At 40.3% G+C, this 16,412-nt stretch overlaps 1 protein-coding gene across 4 annotated transcripts in view; it reads left to right on the top strand.

The window, feature by feature from the left end:
* The window catches only part of spag17 (sperm associated antigen 17), a 239,250-nt gene that overhangs the window by 208,765 nt on the left and 14,073 nt on the right, over positions 1–16,412 (top strand). For all 4 annotated transcript variants that reach the window (XM_048541477.2, XM_048541476.2, XM_048541475.2 and 1 more), the window contains 3 exons: positions 1,818–1,931; positions 10,249–10,415; positions 14,819–15,015. In XM_048541477.2, coding sequence (XP_048397434.2) covers positions 1,818–1,931; positions 10,249–10,415; positions 14,819–15,015 — 478 coding nt within the window. The remainder of the gene's footprint in view (positions 1–1,817; positions 1,932–10,248; positions 10,416–14,818; positions 15,016–16,412) is intronic.

The raw sequence follows: 16,412 nt of genomic DNA, 5'->3' as shown, positions 1-16,412 counted from the left end.
TTACAGAAGCATCATAAAGTTGCCAGTTCTTTTATTTGTCCCTGACATTGGGCAGAACTTCAAAGCCCAGAGGAAGGAAAGGAACTTAATTGGACAAGATGGTTGAGCCAGAATCTCATCACCTTCCTATTTCTGCCAATAGTGGGAAGGCTCAAATTCTACATTCCTGTCTCACTGTCAATTGAGACCCTTAGATGAGTAAAGACTGACAACTTAAGGGTGTATTCCTGCCTAGGCTGTAATTATATCAGCTCCAGCTGGGATGAGAGAGTCACCCTATCCAAATAGTTAACCAGTCTGGGCAGGCTGTCTGTTATGGAGAGGGGTTCCCTCAATTCGCACTAATCTTGCATGATTGAATATCTGGGCATAGGGGGGCAAGAGTGGTGGCTGCTGATGACCACACCTGAAGCCTTGATTCTGTCACCCCTGTTTCTTTTTAATGTGCCAGAACAATGCCTTTCCTTAGGAGTCAAATGAATGCTAACTCCACCTCCTAGACCCTTGTTTTTTTTTCTTTTGTGAGACATGGGTGGAACTGGCTGGCCAGCATTTATTGCCCTTTTCTATTTGCCCTTGAGAAGGCACTTGGGAGCTGCCTTCTTGAATCAGTGCAGTCCATGCGTGGTGGGAAGAGCCACAATGTCAAAGGTATTTGGACCCAGTGACAGTGAAGGAACAGTGATATATCCTAAATCAAGATGTCATGTGGCTTGGAGGGAAACTTGCAGGTGGTGGTGTTTTCATGTACCTGCTATCCTTGGCTTTCCACCTGTATGTTTCCATGGGTTTGGAAGGTGCTGTCTGGGATCTTTGGTGAATTTCTGCAGTGCGTCTTGCAGATCATGCATACTGCAGCTACTGAGCATTGGTGGTGGAGGGAGTGGATGTGATGCCAATCAAGCGGGCTGCTTTGACCTGGATGGTGTCATGCTTCTGAATGCTGTTGGGGCTGCACTCATCCAGGCAAATGGGAGTATTCCATCACACCCCTTACTTGTTCCTTGTAGACGGTGGACAGACTTTGAGGTGTCAGGAGGTGGGTTCCTCCCTGTAGTATTCCTAGACTCTGAATTGTTCTTGTGGCCACTTGTATTTGTGTGGTGAATTCAGTTGAGTTTCTGGTCAATGGTAATCTCCAGGATGTTGATAGTAGGGAATTTAGTGATGGTAATACTATTGAATGTCAAGGAGCAGTAGTTAGATTGTCTTTTATTGGAGATGGTCATTGCCTGGTATTTATGTGGTGTGAATTTTACTTGTTACTTGTCAGCTCAAGCCTGGATATTCTTTAGATCTTGTTGCATTTGAACATGGACTATTTCAATATCTGAGAATCACGAATGGTGGTGACCATTGTGCAATCATCAATAAACATCTCCACTTCTGACCTTACATTGGCGGGAAGGTTATGATGAAGCAGCTGAAGATTGTTGGGCCTAAAGCACTACCCTGAGGAACTCCTGCAGAGATGTAGAGAAGTCTGACATTTGTCTTCCTATGTGTCAATTGTAGCTCCAACCAGTAGAGAGTTTGTCCCCCAATAGCCATTGATTTCAGTATTACTAAGACTCCCTGCTGCCACTCTCAGTCAAAAGTGGCCTTGATGTCAAGAGCTTTCATTCTCACAGGATCATTACAACAGACTAAAATGCAAAAGACTAGTGAACTTGAGCAACAATTCTGATGAAGATTCACCAGACTCAATGTTAAATCGGTTTTCTCCAACAGATGCTGCCAGACCTGCTGAGTTTCTCCAGCAATTTCTGTTTTGTTTGCAATTTAACCCGTGATGCTTTTATTTTCTTAAATTGCAGCAAATTGCCTTGTACAAAGAGCTGATGAGCAACCTTCTGAGAAGATATACAACTGTTGTTTCTTGCACAAACCGCTTTCCATTCCTGTAGATGTCTTGAAAGACATTAGCTCAAGTCAGTACCAAACTCTTGCAAATTCATATTTTAGAGAAAGATAAGTTGTTATTAAATTTTTTAAGAAGTGTTCTTTTCTAATTTTTAACAAATACTGATTTAGTAGTTGGCGGCTTGAAGGGAAAGTTAGGCATTTACCTTCTCTTGATAGCATGGAAGCAGAACTGTCGCTAAGTAAGGAAGTAGCTGAATGAGAAATGACTGTAAAATAAAATCAGATTTCAGCAAGCAAACAAAAAAAACATGTGATTCTGAACCAAGTGGTATACAAATTTATAGAACTCTTACAGCATCAAAGGAAGTCATGTCGGTAATTGAGTGCACTTGAATGTAAAAGCTTCATCAGAATGGAGGACAAATGGAGGAACTATATAGTCATATTATTCATTGCAGTGTTATCCAACCTGTTAGCCATGCTATTAAGCGCATTTGCCTTATAGAGAACCAGGTGCAGCTAAATATATTTCTAACAAATAACCTGTACATCTTTGCAGTGAATATAAATTCTAAAGGCTTGCAGCCCAATAAAAAGTATATTGCATATTTCTTCCTTACTTACAACCACACAGCAAGTTTTTTGTATTCTCGGCAAATTTCTTTGTCATGCATCTTACATTTAATTATTAATTTAAATAATGGAAGCTTGTAGCCCATTAGTATGTCTGCTACAGAGTCGTTACAAGTTTCAGAGGGCTAATACAAGAGAGGCTAGCTCCGCTTAGCTGGCCCTGCTTAGAGCCAACCTTCTACTCCCAGAGATAATGGGAACTGCAGATGCTGGAGAATTCCAAGATGATAAAATGTGAGGCTGGATGAACACAGCAGGCCAAGCAGCATCTCAGGAGCACAAAAGCTGACGTTTCGGGCCTAGACCCTTCATCAGACTTCTACTCCTATAAGTGAGAGGCATTCTGAACAACTAGAATTGTTTGAAAAAGTGTCCCGGGAGTAGGAGAAAGAGTGAATATGGTTCTACAAACCACAAGTATGCTCAAAGATCATCAGCTACAACTATGGGATGGAAAAGTTCTGGTCGCCGTATTATAGGAAAGATGTGGATGCTTTGGAGAGGGTTCAGAGGAGGTTTACCAGGATGCTGCCTGGACTGGAGGGCTTATCTTATGAAGAGAGGTTGACTGAGCTCGGTCTCTTTTCATTGGAGAAAAAGGAGGAGGAGAGGGGACCTAATTGAGGTATACAAGATAATGAGAGGCATAGATAGAGTTGATAGCCAGAGACTATTTCCCAGGGCAGCAATGGCTAGCACGAGGGGTCATAGTTTTAAGCTGGTTGGTGGAAAGTATAGAGGGGATGTCAGAGGCGGGTTCTTTACACAGAGAGTTGTGAGAGCATGGAATGCGTTGCCAGCAGCAGTTGTGGAAGCAAGGTCATTGGGGTCATTTAAGAGACTGCTGGACATGCATATGGTCACAGAAATTTGAGGGTGCATACATGAGGATCATTGGTCGGCACAACATTGTGGGCTGAAGGGCCTGTTCTGTGCTGTACTGTTCTATGTTCTAAAAATATGTTCTCTTCCGTCGCAAGACTAGGAGGACTTCCAGAGAGCTACGGAGAAAGCAGTGGGAGCAAGTAATCATTGTGACTGATTCCAGAAATCTAGTTCTGAGGATCTTTTCACAAAAACTTCAGTGTAATACCCTGACCTTACAAAAGAGCCTAGAATCACAGGCAGCTTCACTCCTCACAAGCCCTTATAAATACCTAGGCATTTACAGCCCATCATTTCTGTGCCAACTAAAAATGAGCTATCCACCATTAGCCCACATTCCAGTTCTTGGCCATAAGAGTTATAGGTTGTGCATTATAAGTATTTATGTAGGTACTTCTTCAAATGTAATGAGTTTCTGTCTCTACCATCCTATCAGATTCCACGTTCTCGTCATCATCATCATCAGAGAATCCGTTCAGTGTGGAAACAGGCCCTTCGGCCCAACAAGTCCACATTGACCCATCCGCCTACAACCCACCTAAACTACACATCCTTGAGCACTATGGGCAATTTAACATGGCCAATCCACCTAGCCTGCACTCCTTGGACTGTGGGAAATCTTCTGGGTGAAAAATGTTTTCCTCCTCCTTTGCCAATTACTTAGTTACTTGAAATCTACACTTCCCCACTCCCCCATATAATTTGGTACACCTTGATTAAATCTCTTCTCAGCCTCCACTGTTCCATAAAAAGCATTCTCAGGCCTTACAGTCTTTGCTCAAAGCTGAAGTTCTCCATTCTTAGCAATACCCTCCTAATTCTCCTCAGAAATGTCTTTAAGCACAACCACATAAAAACATAAGAATTCAACATTCAGCCCATTTGTTATTTAATATGATCATGGCTGATCAAACAATGCAATTCCCTTTATCTACACTATCCCATTTCCCATTACTCATATGAATTTATTAACTTCTACTTTAAATAGACTAAACACCTAAGCTTCCTTGCTAGACAATTCCAAAGATTCACCACTTGTTACGGGGGTCGGGGGAATGGCCAAACCCCTCTGATAATTTAGCTAAAACACAAGCTCCAATCAATTTGCTATACAGAATTAGAGGTTCCCGTGAAACACCCAGAGAGCTCAACTTTCCACTCATAATCTCCTAAATGTGTGGTTAAAAGAGAGAAAATTCCTGATCCACTTTTTAAATAATGAGAAAATATTTATTTATTTAACCCTAACAATGAACAAACGAACAGAAATACTAACAAACCTAAATAATTCTCCATTAGACTACCAACTACACCCTAACTGAACTAAACTCTACTGGAATGCATGTTCAAATAAACATGTCCCACTTATATAAGGCAACAATAAATTAAAACTTAGTCTGTGCGAACTTGGAGAGATTGTGTCTTCTGGAACCCCCTCTCACATCACAAATGACTTTCTTCCGTTAATTCTACTGTCAGGGATGTTTTTTTCTGTGAAGACTCTTAGCTGAAAATACCATGGTACCTTTTATCAATAAGACGGTGCTTTCTTACAGAGCCTGCTGATTTCTTGTGAGAGCTTGGGGCTTATTTTTCAGATGGCGGGCTGGCTCTGCCCTCAGATTACAGGGCTCTGATTTTTCAAATGCCCTCATCTTTGTATACCCCCAAATGACACATCAATATTTTGATAACATAATTGGTTTCAGGATACTAAACAATCAGTTTTAAATTTGATTAGTTTTTGGTAACCATCAGTTTTGAATTCGGGATAACACGGTAAAGAGCTGGATGAACACAGCAGGTCAAGCAGCATCAGGGGAGCTGGAAAGCTGACATTTTAGGTCTGGACCCTTCTTTCTGACCTTCTTGAATCAGATTCTCCAGTATCAGCAGTTCCTACTTTCTCTGAATCAGTTTTAAATTTGATTAGTTTTTGGTATCTCAGAGCCTGGTCCAAATTGATTAGCTAAAATTCAAAATTGTTATCTTAATTAAAAAAAAACCTGTGTGGCTTTTCAATATAAGTGTTTCAATTTTAGTACTTTCTGTACTGGCATCCTCCAGCTGCTGCTCACAGACATACAATTTAAAAATCTCAAACTACAGAAAACATCTTTTAAAGAGACAACGCACTGCTTTTCCCCATTATCATTTTTATCAACAAATTCTATCTTCCTGCCTTCCAATTCATGAACATGCTACATAACTTCATAACACCACCTTATTAGTAAAAAGAAATTCTCCTTTAGCATCTTCCCTGAAATGTGACCAGAATTGTGAGTAGTTACTCTTAATGGTGGTTTAATAGACTTGTATAAATTTTTAATGTAACTTTTTTGATCTGACATTTTGTGCCTCAGCCAATGAAAACACCTATTCTGTATCCCTTCTTGACTGCCTTATCTCATGTTACTGCTACACTCGGTGTCTGTGGCCGTAGGTTTGTACTTTTCTCTGCCCCTCTATACATTCCAAATCCTTATTAGTTCTCCCCAGATATACCACCTCTCCGACCATTCCATTGATTTCATCCTGCAATTTAGTGCTTTCTTCCTACTGTCAACCACATAGGCAGTTTTTGTATCATCCAGAAATTTCTTTAACATCCCTCCCACATTTATAATATAAACCAAAAATACTGAAGGATCTAGTACTGAACTCGGCAGAATCCCATTGTAAACCTCCTGGCAGTCAAAAGCACATCTGTTAACCGTCACCTTTGCTCCCTGTCACTGAGTGAATTTTCATTCCAATTTGTCACCTTCCCTTAGGTTTCCATGGGGTCTTACTTTTCGTCAAAGGACAACCGTAAATTCTCTACCGCACTTGGCCTTCATTGTAATCTCTTCAAAAACACATCAGGCTAGCCTGACAAGACTTGTGTTGACTGCCCTTGATTATTCCATATTGTTTTAAATACTGATTTATACTGCCTGTCAGAATGTTTTCCAGAATCCACACATCACCAAGATTGGGCTGACTTCCATATTTCCTCCTTTTCCCTATTTAAACAATGATAAAATATTAGCATGCCTCTAGCATCCTTCTGATGCCACATCTGTAGACAGAGAAGGTTTAAAAAGTGACGATCAGAACTTCCATTATTTTCTCCCTTGCTTCCCTAAGCAACTTGAGATAGGTTACATCTGTCCTTGGCAATTTTACCACATTCATTAATGCTAAGACCCCAAATTTTATCTTTATGCCTGTTTATCCAGTTCAGCATGGTACACTTCTATAAGAGAGGGATGATTCAGATATTGTAATTAAGTAGAAGGACAGAGACAAAGTATTAATTAAGAATCATACCTACATTATTTTCCTCCACACGCACATTACCCTTTTGGACTCTGAAAGTTTTTCCTTTTTCAATCTTCTTGCTCTTTGCATTTTTATGAAAAAGACTTAAATATCTTTGGGTTTCCTTGAACATTTTCTACAATGCTCAACCTACATCTAAGATTCACAGCTTCACACATTTAGCACTGCTACAAAAGTTAACTCACATCCTGCAGCTTGGCAACAAGAGCTGTACCTTCATTACGGCAGTTTGTGAAGATTATAATAGTTCACTAACTGTTGGAACACAGATGTCGGTGAGTACTGCAGGCCCCCTTCACAAGGATCCAAGCAGCAAAACCGTTACATCAGAGTTCGAGTTGGTCTCATCTGTGATGGTTTGACTAAATGGCTCTCCTTGTAATTCATGCTGGTCCCACATGGTTATTTCAGCATGAGAGTGACACGTGTTCATGCTCACACACAACCTGAGCTCCAGGTCATTATCAACTCTTTCAAAGGACTCCTACTTTGAAACATAATGAAAAATGTACCCCTCCAGCCAGCTCCCACAGCAGAACCCCATTCAGCAATGTGCCAGTTAAACTTCAGATTGACTAAATTAAAGAGTACTTGGGAACCAGGATCTCAAACTCCACACTCAGGTCATAGATCACCAGGCAGCAGTGACTTCCTTGATCCCATATGCTTCAGAGACTTGGACAACCCATAACAGCATCGCAAAGCACTAGAGAAATGCTACCTGTTGTGCCTGTGCAAAATCTTCCAAATTCAGTGGTAACAAAACCAGTTTCACAACAGTATCATTTCCCAGGCCACTTTGCCAATCATTGAATCAAAAACAAGCTGCACTGAATCAGGGTTTTGTATAGCTGGAGAATAACTTCACGGCTCTTGAACTCAATCCCTTAATTAATGAAAGCTAACACACTATATGCCTTCTTAACAACTCTATCCACTTGGGTGGCAGCTTTCAGGGAACTGTGAACATGAACCCCAAGATCCCTTTGCTCTTCTACACTCCAAGAATCTTTCCATTAATCCTGTATTCCGTTTTCAAGTTTGTCCTTCCAAAATGAATCACTTCACACTTTCCAGGGTAAAACTCCATCTGCCACTTCTCAGCTCTGCACCCTATCAAAGATAATGGGACCTGCAGATGCTGGAGAATCCGAGATAACAAAGTGTGGAGCTGGATGAACACAGCAGGCCAAGCAGCATCTCAGGAGCACAAAAGCTGACGTTTCGGGCCTAGACATTTCTGACGAAGGGTCTGGGCCCGAAACGTCAGCTTTTGTGCTCCTGAGATGCTGCTTGGCCTGCAGTGTTCATCCAGCTTCACACTTTATTATCTTTACAGGATGTTGAGTGGTTGACATTATCTAGATGAACAAATCAAGTCACCCTTGTGTAATAATTCTTTATTGAAAGCCTTATCTTGGCTAATAACCTGGGTCTGATCTTTAAGAAAGTAAGACCTTTAATCATCTTTAAGATGATTCATTCTTTGTATTCCTTTTCAAGGACAGTTCTGTGAGCCAGTGTTTCTAAGTACAGTCTTATTTTGGGCTACTAGACCCTTCATCGACCTCTTTTAGGCCCGAAACGTCAGCTTTTGTGCTCCTGAGATGCTGCTTGGCCTGCTGTGTTCATCCTGCTCCACACTTTGTTATCTTGGATTCTCCAGCATCTGCAGTTCCCATTATCACTGATGCACTGATTGAGACATGTTATTTGTATGCCTGACACCACGCTCCCAAAGCAATGGTTCTGTTCAGAACTCATCCTCTTGGGAGAAATCCTTTAGCAATTACCTCAAACCATCTATTGAGATGTTCAGCATTCATGTTGGCTCCTGGGATTGTTTGACTTGTGACCAAAGTGTAAAAGGCACCATTTGATAAGGGACTAAACACATTGAGAGGAAGACAAGTTGTAAGAGGTGCATATTCACCACACACCTCTTTATTGGATTTATCCGCCATCTTAGACCCCATCAAACTTGACTAGATGCAGGTAGTCCTCAATTCCAAGGGATTGTCTGAGAAAGAATGAGAGCAGGTGACTGAGAAGAGAACTAGTCGTGTGACTGGCTTGTGAAACAAAGTGACAGACCTAGGTGTCAAGAAGATATTTCTTGTTGCCCAGGAGTCAATCTTGGATTTGATGTGATGGCTTAAATATGGAGAAAAGTGGCTTGGAATAAATGCATTATCATGACAGCAGCAAAGTTAACAGGCATGCACCAGAAAAATATGCTGAGCGTATTTGCACACTAACCACACATTTAATGATGCCAATGTTTGTAATGTGGTGCATTCAGCGTTTCATTATAGCTGCCACAAAACTACTTACGAGTAGTTGATGATATCATTGGAGAAACCTGATATTTACAGCAAAACTTTGCCAATTCCTCTCTGACCAGAGTGAGCACATTCAGCAGCACCCTCCAGCATAGTTTGTCTAGTTCATCATCTTCCTCGTGCAGCAGTGAACAACAAACTGGGAGAAATTATAAATGCCACTTGCTCCTAATGTGAAGAAGTTAAGGCCTGTTACTCTTATAGCCACCAACAAAATTTGAACTTCTCTTCATTGAGGTTGCAAGAGGTGGCAAATTTCTCTTAGTCCTTCCTTTATAAAACACAGACAAAAGGCAAACAGTATCTGCTTAGATTAAGATAAGAGAAATGCTTTCAGAAAACACCAGATAGATAAGTCCTTATATTGAGAGCACTTTTCACAGCCTAACATCATCTTTGCTGCCTCTGCTCCGCTACCCCCTCTGCAGCCCATGAAAGATGATAACTACAGCACCATTACTGAGACCATCAGTCTGACCTGATTCCTTGATGTTAATACCTAGATCTTCTCTGCATGCACTATGCAGTCTCACTCCCTGTCATAACCAACTTTAACAAACTTTGCAGATCACCAGATGCTTCCACAGCCTCAAACAGAGCCAGCAGAGATTAATCAACAGTTTACCTGAAAGGAGTTGCATATTAACTCGTGTTGTGCAATATGTTCTTACAGCTATACACTAAATTTGAGGTGTGTATGTTCTGACATGGCTTTAGCTGGATTGGTGAAGCTGAAAATGGCATTGGTGATATCAAGGTGTAGTTAACAAGATGTGGAGCTGGATGAACGCAGCTGGCCAAGCAGCATCAGAGGAGCAAGAAAGCTGACGTTTTGAGCCTATTCCCTTCTTCAGAAAATCAATCCCCCTGATCTGTGTGCCAGCTCTAATACTCACATGGATGCCATTGCCAAGATTGAATTTGACATAAAATGTGTTTCGAACAGCAATGCCATTTTATTAGCATCAGACTTATAAATGCTACATATCCTGGTTTTAGGGGTTTTTTTAATGTTTCACCTGGTGAGTTGTCATGAATTTTTTCAAATACATAAAAATATATTGAAAAGTGTATGTTTTAATTACTAATACACAATTTATATATATTTTTTAATTTTAGTATTCTTCTTGCCACAAAAGAAAGAATGTTAATTAGTGTTCTAGTCTGATTGTGTTGTGTACACTTTCACTTTAATAAGAAAACCAAGTGGTGGAATACAGACCTGAAGAGCTCCCAGCTGATGGAAATAACATCATATTCAACAAAAGCCTGATGATTGATGCTGCTAACCAGCCAAGGAGAGAGAAAATAAAACTCCCAGCAGCCATTTTAAGCTCAAAGCCAGGTTCACTACCAAATCAGAAGGTAAGGGTAATGCTGAATACTTGTGTCAGTATTAATTAATATAGTAATCCATATTAAGTAATAAAAACCAAAAATTCTGGAAATAGACAGCTAGTGCAGCAATATCCACGAAGAGCCAGAGGTAGAGTTAATTTTTCAAGTTGATGATTTTTCATCTGAACTTCCTTTTACTCCTTTTCCCATCCATTCCTTACTCAAAATCTATTATTTTCAAAAAACTTTCCCTGTTCTAATAAAAGATCATTGCCCTGAAATGTTAATTTTGCCTCTCTCCACAGATGTTGCCTGACCAGAATATTTCAGACTTTCAGTATCTGCACGTGTCATCCCATTTAAAACATTTCAATCAGGTTTCCACAACATTGATACAGTCCTCGTGAAAATTATAAATGACCTCTCATGGTACTATAGCAAGTTATCCCACCTCATCCTTTTTAATCTATCTTCAGCCTTACATGTGGTTGACCTCACCTTCCAACCCTATATCTAGCCATCACAAAGACTGTCTACTTCCTCGACCTCTATAACATCGTCCAATGTTTCTCTTTCATTTTGTCGAGTTCGGTAGCCATACTGTTGGTTACATCCCTAATTATTCATGGTAGGGAGCCACTTTCAATGGCTCCTCTTCTTGCCCTCATGCTGTTAACTCTGGAGTTCCACCAGAATATATCTTTGACTCCTTTCTATTCATTTTCTGCATGTAGCCCCTCAGTGGAATCATCCAAGTTCCAAACATATGCTGGCAACACGTAGCTGTACCTCACCACCAGCACCTTTCTCAAGTTGTTCCACTGCCTCTGATATTTTGGATCATAAGAATACACGAGATAGAGGTATTAGGAGGCCATTTGCCCTTTGACTCTACTCCACCATTTGTACGAACAGTGGTTGATTTACTATCTCAATATCAATGTCCTGCACTATGAGCACATACCTTGATATATTTGACATCCAGAAATCTCTTGACCTCTGTCTTGAATATACTCATTGACTGAATCTCCTCAGTTCTCTAGTGTGGAGAGTTCCAAAGATTCACCACACTCTTATTCTGAAAATTGTACCTTGGTTTGTCTTATCCTGTATGAAATTTGTATGTTTCATAGAGGTTACCCCTCATTCGTCTGAAATCTAGAAGGTGTAGGGACAGTTTCCTAAATCTGCCCTCTTAGGTTAATACCACTGTCCTGGGAATCAATCTGGTAGATCTTTCTCGCATTTCCCCTATAACTTCTGCATTGTTCTTTAATGAAGGAGACCAAACTAAACACTACTCCAAGTGCTTAAAGAGAATGCATATAATTGTACAATGATGCCTAATAGGTCAGAAGATCGGACAGAATATATAAAACAATGAAGGATTAACAAGGAAAGAAACTATCTGGAAATAAAAAACAGAAAGTAAGAGTTTTTATAGATGCTTAAAAAGCAAAAGTTAATAAAGTAAGTAATGGACCTAGAAGGGTGAGCCTAATTGACTTCCTTCTAGTGTTTTAAAAGGAGTTGTTAGTGAGATTTGTGATTCAATGGTTTTAATTTCGCAAAATTCTCTAGATTCAGGGACATTCCATTAGATTTGAAAATAGCTAATGTAACTCCTTATTCAAAAAGGAAGCCACATAGCAGGAAACTACAGGTTAGTTGATTTATCATCTATTATGTGGAAAATGTTAGAGGCTATTATTAAAGTTGGTACAGCATTTGGAAAATTTCATGGTAGTCAAGCTGAGGATGGTTAATGATGAGCTTGCAGAGTACTTAGAAGCGCATGATAAAGTAGGTTTAGTCAGCATGGCTTTGTTAAGGGGAGTTCATGCCTGACAAATCTGTTAGAGTACTGTGAGGAGGTAATGAGCAAGTTAGACAAAGGAGAGCCAGGTAGACATGATCTATTTGGATTTCAGACAGCCTTTGACAAGGTGCTGCACAGGATGCTGCTAAATAAGAGCACATGGTGTTATCAGAAGGTTACCAGCATGGATAAAGGATTGACCTGCTCGCAAAAGGCCGGAGATAGAGGGGTCTTTTTAAAGGTAGCATCTAGTGACTAGTGGAGTTTGGTAGGGTCAGTATTGGGACCATAACTATTCATGTTACACATCAATGATCTTGACGAAGGAACTAAGGGCACTGTTGCTAAGTTTTTTGCAGATGACATAAAGCTAGATGGAGGGAGAAGTAGTTGTGAGGAAGTGAGGAGACTGCAGAAGGACTTGGACTGGTAAGGAGACTGGCAAAGAAGTGGCAGATGGAATACAGTACTATATGGGAAAATGTGAGATTCTGTACTCTGGGAGGAAGAATGGATGCGTAGACTATTTTCTAAATGGGAAAAGGCTTCGGAAATCTGAAGCACAAAGGGACTTAGGGGCCCTAATTCAGGAATCTCATAAGGTAAACATTCAAGTTCAGTTGGCATTTAGGAAGGCAAATGCAATGTGAGCATTCATTTCAAGTGGTCTAGAGCACATGAGCAGAACTATACTGCTGAGGCTGTATAAGACTCTGGCTGGACTGTGTTTGGAACTATGAGCAGTTTTGGGCCCCGTATCTAAGGAAAGATGTGCTGGCATTGGAGGGGGTCCAGAGGAGATTTGCAAGAATGATCCTGGGGATGAAGAGTTTACCTTATGAGGAGCAGTTGATTAGTCAGGGATTATTGGGAGAAGGCAGGAGAATGGGTTTGAGAAATGCATCAGCCATGATCAAATAGTAAAGCAGACTCAATGGGCTGACTGGTCTAATTCTGCTATATCTTATGGAGTCACTGTGGTTTTGTGGAAGGGAAATCATGTTTAACCAGTTTACTGTAGCTCTTTGAAGAGATATGATGTTCTGTGGATAAAGTGTGTTATGGCCCAGACCAGAAACCTCCCTGAAAATATTTTAAGAAGGTAGCCTAGACCTTAACATTTTCCTATTTTATAGGTAGAGGTGAAGTGTGTGTTCCAGATGTGATATGACTGGTCAAATTAGTCAGGGTTAAGCAAAGCCCAATTTGTTTAAACACTGTAGTTAAAACACAAACAAAAGAAAGAGGAATTTAGCATAACTTAACTATTGGAAAACTTAACCAAATATTAGATACAGTACCTTTTACAAATTAACTGTTCAAATATGGTGACATCAAATAAACATATCCCTTGGAAAAAAGGTAAATTCAGACACAGATTCTTACAAGCAGTTGTCCAATCCAAGAAGAAACAACATAAAGAGAGATTTCAGAGAAAGTAGCAGCTAAAAATCATTTACTGAAGTTTCCAGGGCTTCTGGGATTCCAAACAGTTTCTAACTGCTACAGCTATAAAAAAAGCTAGAAAGCCTGGTCTGTCAGAGCTGGCCACTCCCCTTCCAATGTTTCAATTTCTTTTTATAGAGCTGCACAGCACAGGAACAGACCCTTCAGTCCAACTCATCTGTACCAACAAGATATCCTCCATAAACCTAGTCCCATTTTCCAGGATGTGAGCCAAATGCTGGCAAATGGGACTAGATTTATATAGGATATCTAACATTTTCTAAAGAAAAAAAATCTAAAGGCCTTCTAAGGTATTTACTTAAGCCATTTTAAGTAGCCAATTTGGTACCTCTGCCTTTACAACCTCTCTTCAAAAAAAAACACAGGACAAAATAACCTTTTCTAAAGTTTTAGAGGTAGGTTTTTAAATTTTTAAAGTCATCATCACAAGCCCTCCTCTTAAAAAAATGAGACTTCAATGTACAGAGATGGCTTCATTTTAAAACCCTTAGTCTTACTCTATTAGTACATTAGAATACTTATACATTACATTGACTCTAAGCATGCAAAAATTCACTACTACATTCTATTTCAGTCCACTTACACCCGCCACTGAAAATCTCCATCTTCCTTCATCAGTCATGATAACACATTGTCAATTTTGTTCTCGCATCCTGCAATGTGTATAGTTTTCAAATTGAATGTCTGCAAGGTATTCCAGCTGTGAGTAAAGTTGTTTGGGAGAGTCTCTGTGAAAGGAAAGAACTAGGTACCAGGAACAGGGAGGCCTACACATTCCTGTGGGTGTTTGGAGGATTCCAGCTCTTCCTGCTCCCTTCAGGACAAGAATCTTAGATTAAATGGCTTGTTTTGGCTATGGACCATCTACCCAAAGTCTTCACCAGGTTTCCATACAATGACATTCCATCTGGACACAGTTAAAATTGCAGGTTAGCACCAACAAAAATCCAACATTTTATGTTTAAAGACAGATCCCATTGGTTTCATGCAGGTACCTTCGTTGTCTGTTTAGTAGAGCACATTAAAATTGAGATCAAGGAAGTATGTCTTCTATTAAGTCATTTGACAATGTCAACCCAAGTGACAATTTCTGCACAGCATTAGTATTAAATGCTCCTAAAAATTCTACATTTATTTCACACAGTTTACTGTTATTGAAGAACCAGTCAGAAGAAAAGTCAATACAGTATCAATTGCTGCTCCCATAGCAGGTGGTATATTAGCGAAACCAACTCGTGGCTTTGAACTGTTTCCAAGAAAGGTGAACTTTGGTGTCCTTCAAGAGGGTTTTACCTATGCATACACCGTCAAGCTGAAAAATGTTGGAATAGACACTTGCAGGTATTTTATTCTGTATCTTATGTACGCTTGTCAAACTCGAATGACAAAACGAACCCTTCATTTTGCTTACTTTTCAACCTGTTTAGAATCATAGAATTACGACAGTGTGGAAAGAGGCCATTCAGCCAATCGAGTCTACACCAGTCCTCCAAAGAGCACCCCTCCCAGATCCAGCCCCTAACCTATCCCCATAACACTGCATTTCCATAGCTAATCCACCTAGCCTGCACAACCATGGTCACTATGGAAGAGTTTACCTTATGAGGAGCAGTTGATTAGTCAGGGTAAATCCACCTAACCTGCATATCTTTTGACTGTGGGAGGAAACCAGAGCACCTGGTATAAATTCATGCAGGCACTAGGAAAATGTGCGAACTCCACGCAGATAATCACCAAAGGCTGGAATCAAAGTGGCAACCCTAGCACTGTGATACAGCAATGCTAACTACTGAGCCATCATGCCTCCCATTTGTTAATATCTGTTAAAATTTTATCTATTAGTATTGTTCACAATCAGACCAACTGAGTATTATTGTTTATAACCTTGCTCAGCTTCAGTCTTAGAGTTTAGAGTTTAATTTTGAGCCATTACTGTATCTTAGGTACTATCACTTCTATGTAGTCCGCTCTTGTTTTCTGCATGGTCCTGCTCTGACCTTGCATCAGCTAGGCAGCTTTCCATTTTTTAAATGAAATTTGTTAAATAGCAGGTAATATTTGTGCCACACAAGTGCAAGATAATGACTATCTCCAACAAAAGTAATTCTGACTACTACTTGTTGAAATTCCGTAACATACTCATCAATATATTCCCCATTATTAATAGCCTATTTATTAATATCATTCACCAAAACTGAACCTGACCAGCCATATTAATTATTGTGACTACTCAAACAGGTCAGCGGGTGGAAATGCTGTGGTAAGTAACTCAAAGGCTGTCTGCCACCTGCAAAGCAAACATTAGGAGTGCAATGGAACAGTCTCCACTTGCTTGAATGAGTTCAGCTCCAACGGCGCTGAAGATGCTCAACTGAACAAAGCAGTCCTCTTGAACCCCCTTCACAATCTTAAGCACTCATTTCCCCCACCCCCAGCACACTGTTGTTGCCATGTGTACAGCCTGCTGGATGCATTTCAGAAACTCCCCACGCTCCATTTTTCAAACAGAATCTTTCAAACCCATAACCTGAACCAACTTGTAAGACTGGGGTAATAGATGCATGAGTCTGCCACCAGCTGCAAGTTCCACTCCAAGCCTCTGGTTTGGAACTTCACTGTTCCTAGCTCATAATTCTTGACCTTCCTTCCCACATCACATGGACTTCAAGAATGCAAGAAGACAGTTGCAGTATCACCTTCTCAAGGACAGTTGGGGATGGGCAGTAAATACTGGCCTA

The sequence above is a fragment of the Stegostoma tigrinum genome, chromosome 12 (assembly GCF_030684315.1).
Source record: "Stegostoma tigrinum isolate sSteTig4 chromosome 12, sSteTig4.hap1, whole genome shotgun sequence".
NCBI lineage: Eukaryota > Metazoa > Chordata > Chondrichthyes > Orectolobiformes > Stegostomatidae > Stegostoma > Stegostoma tigrinum.
This window is presented reverse-complemented; position numbering and strand designations above follow the sequence as displayed.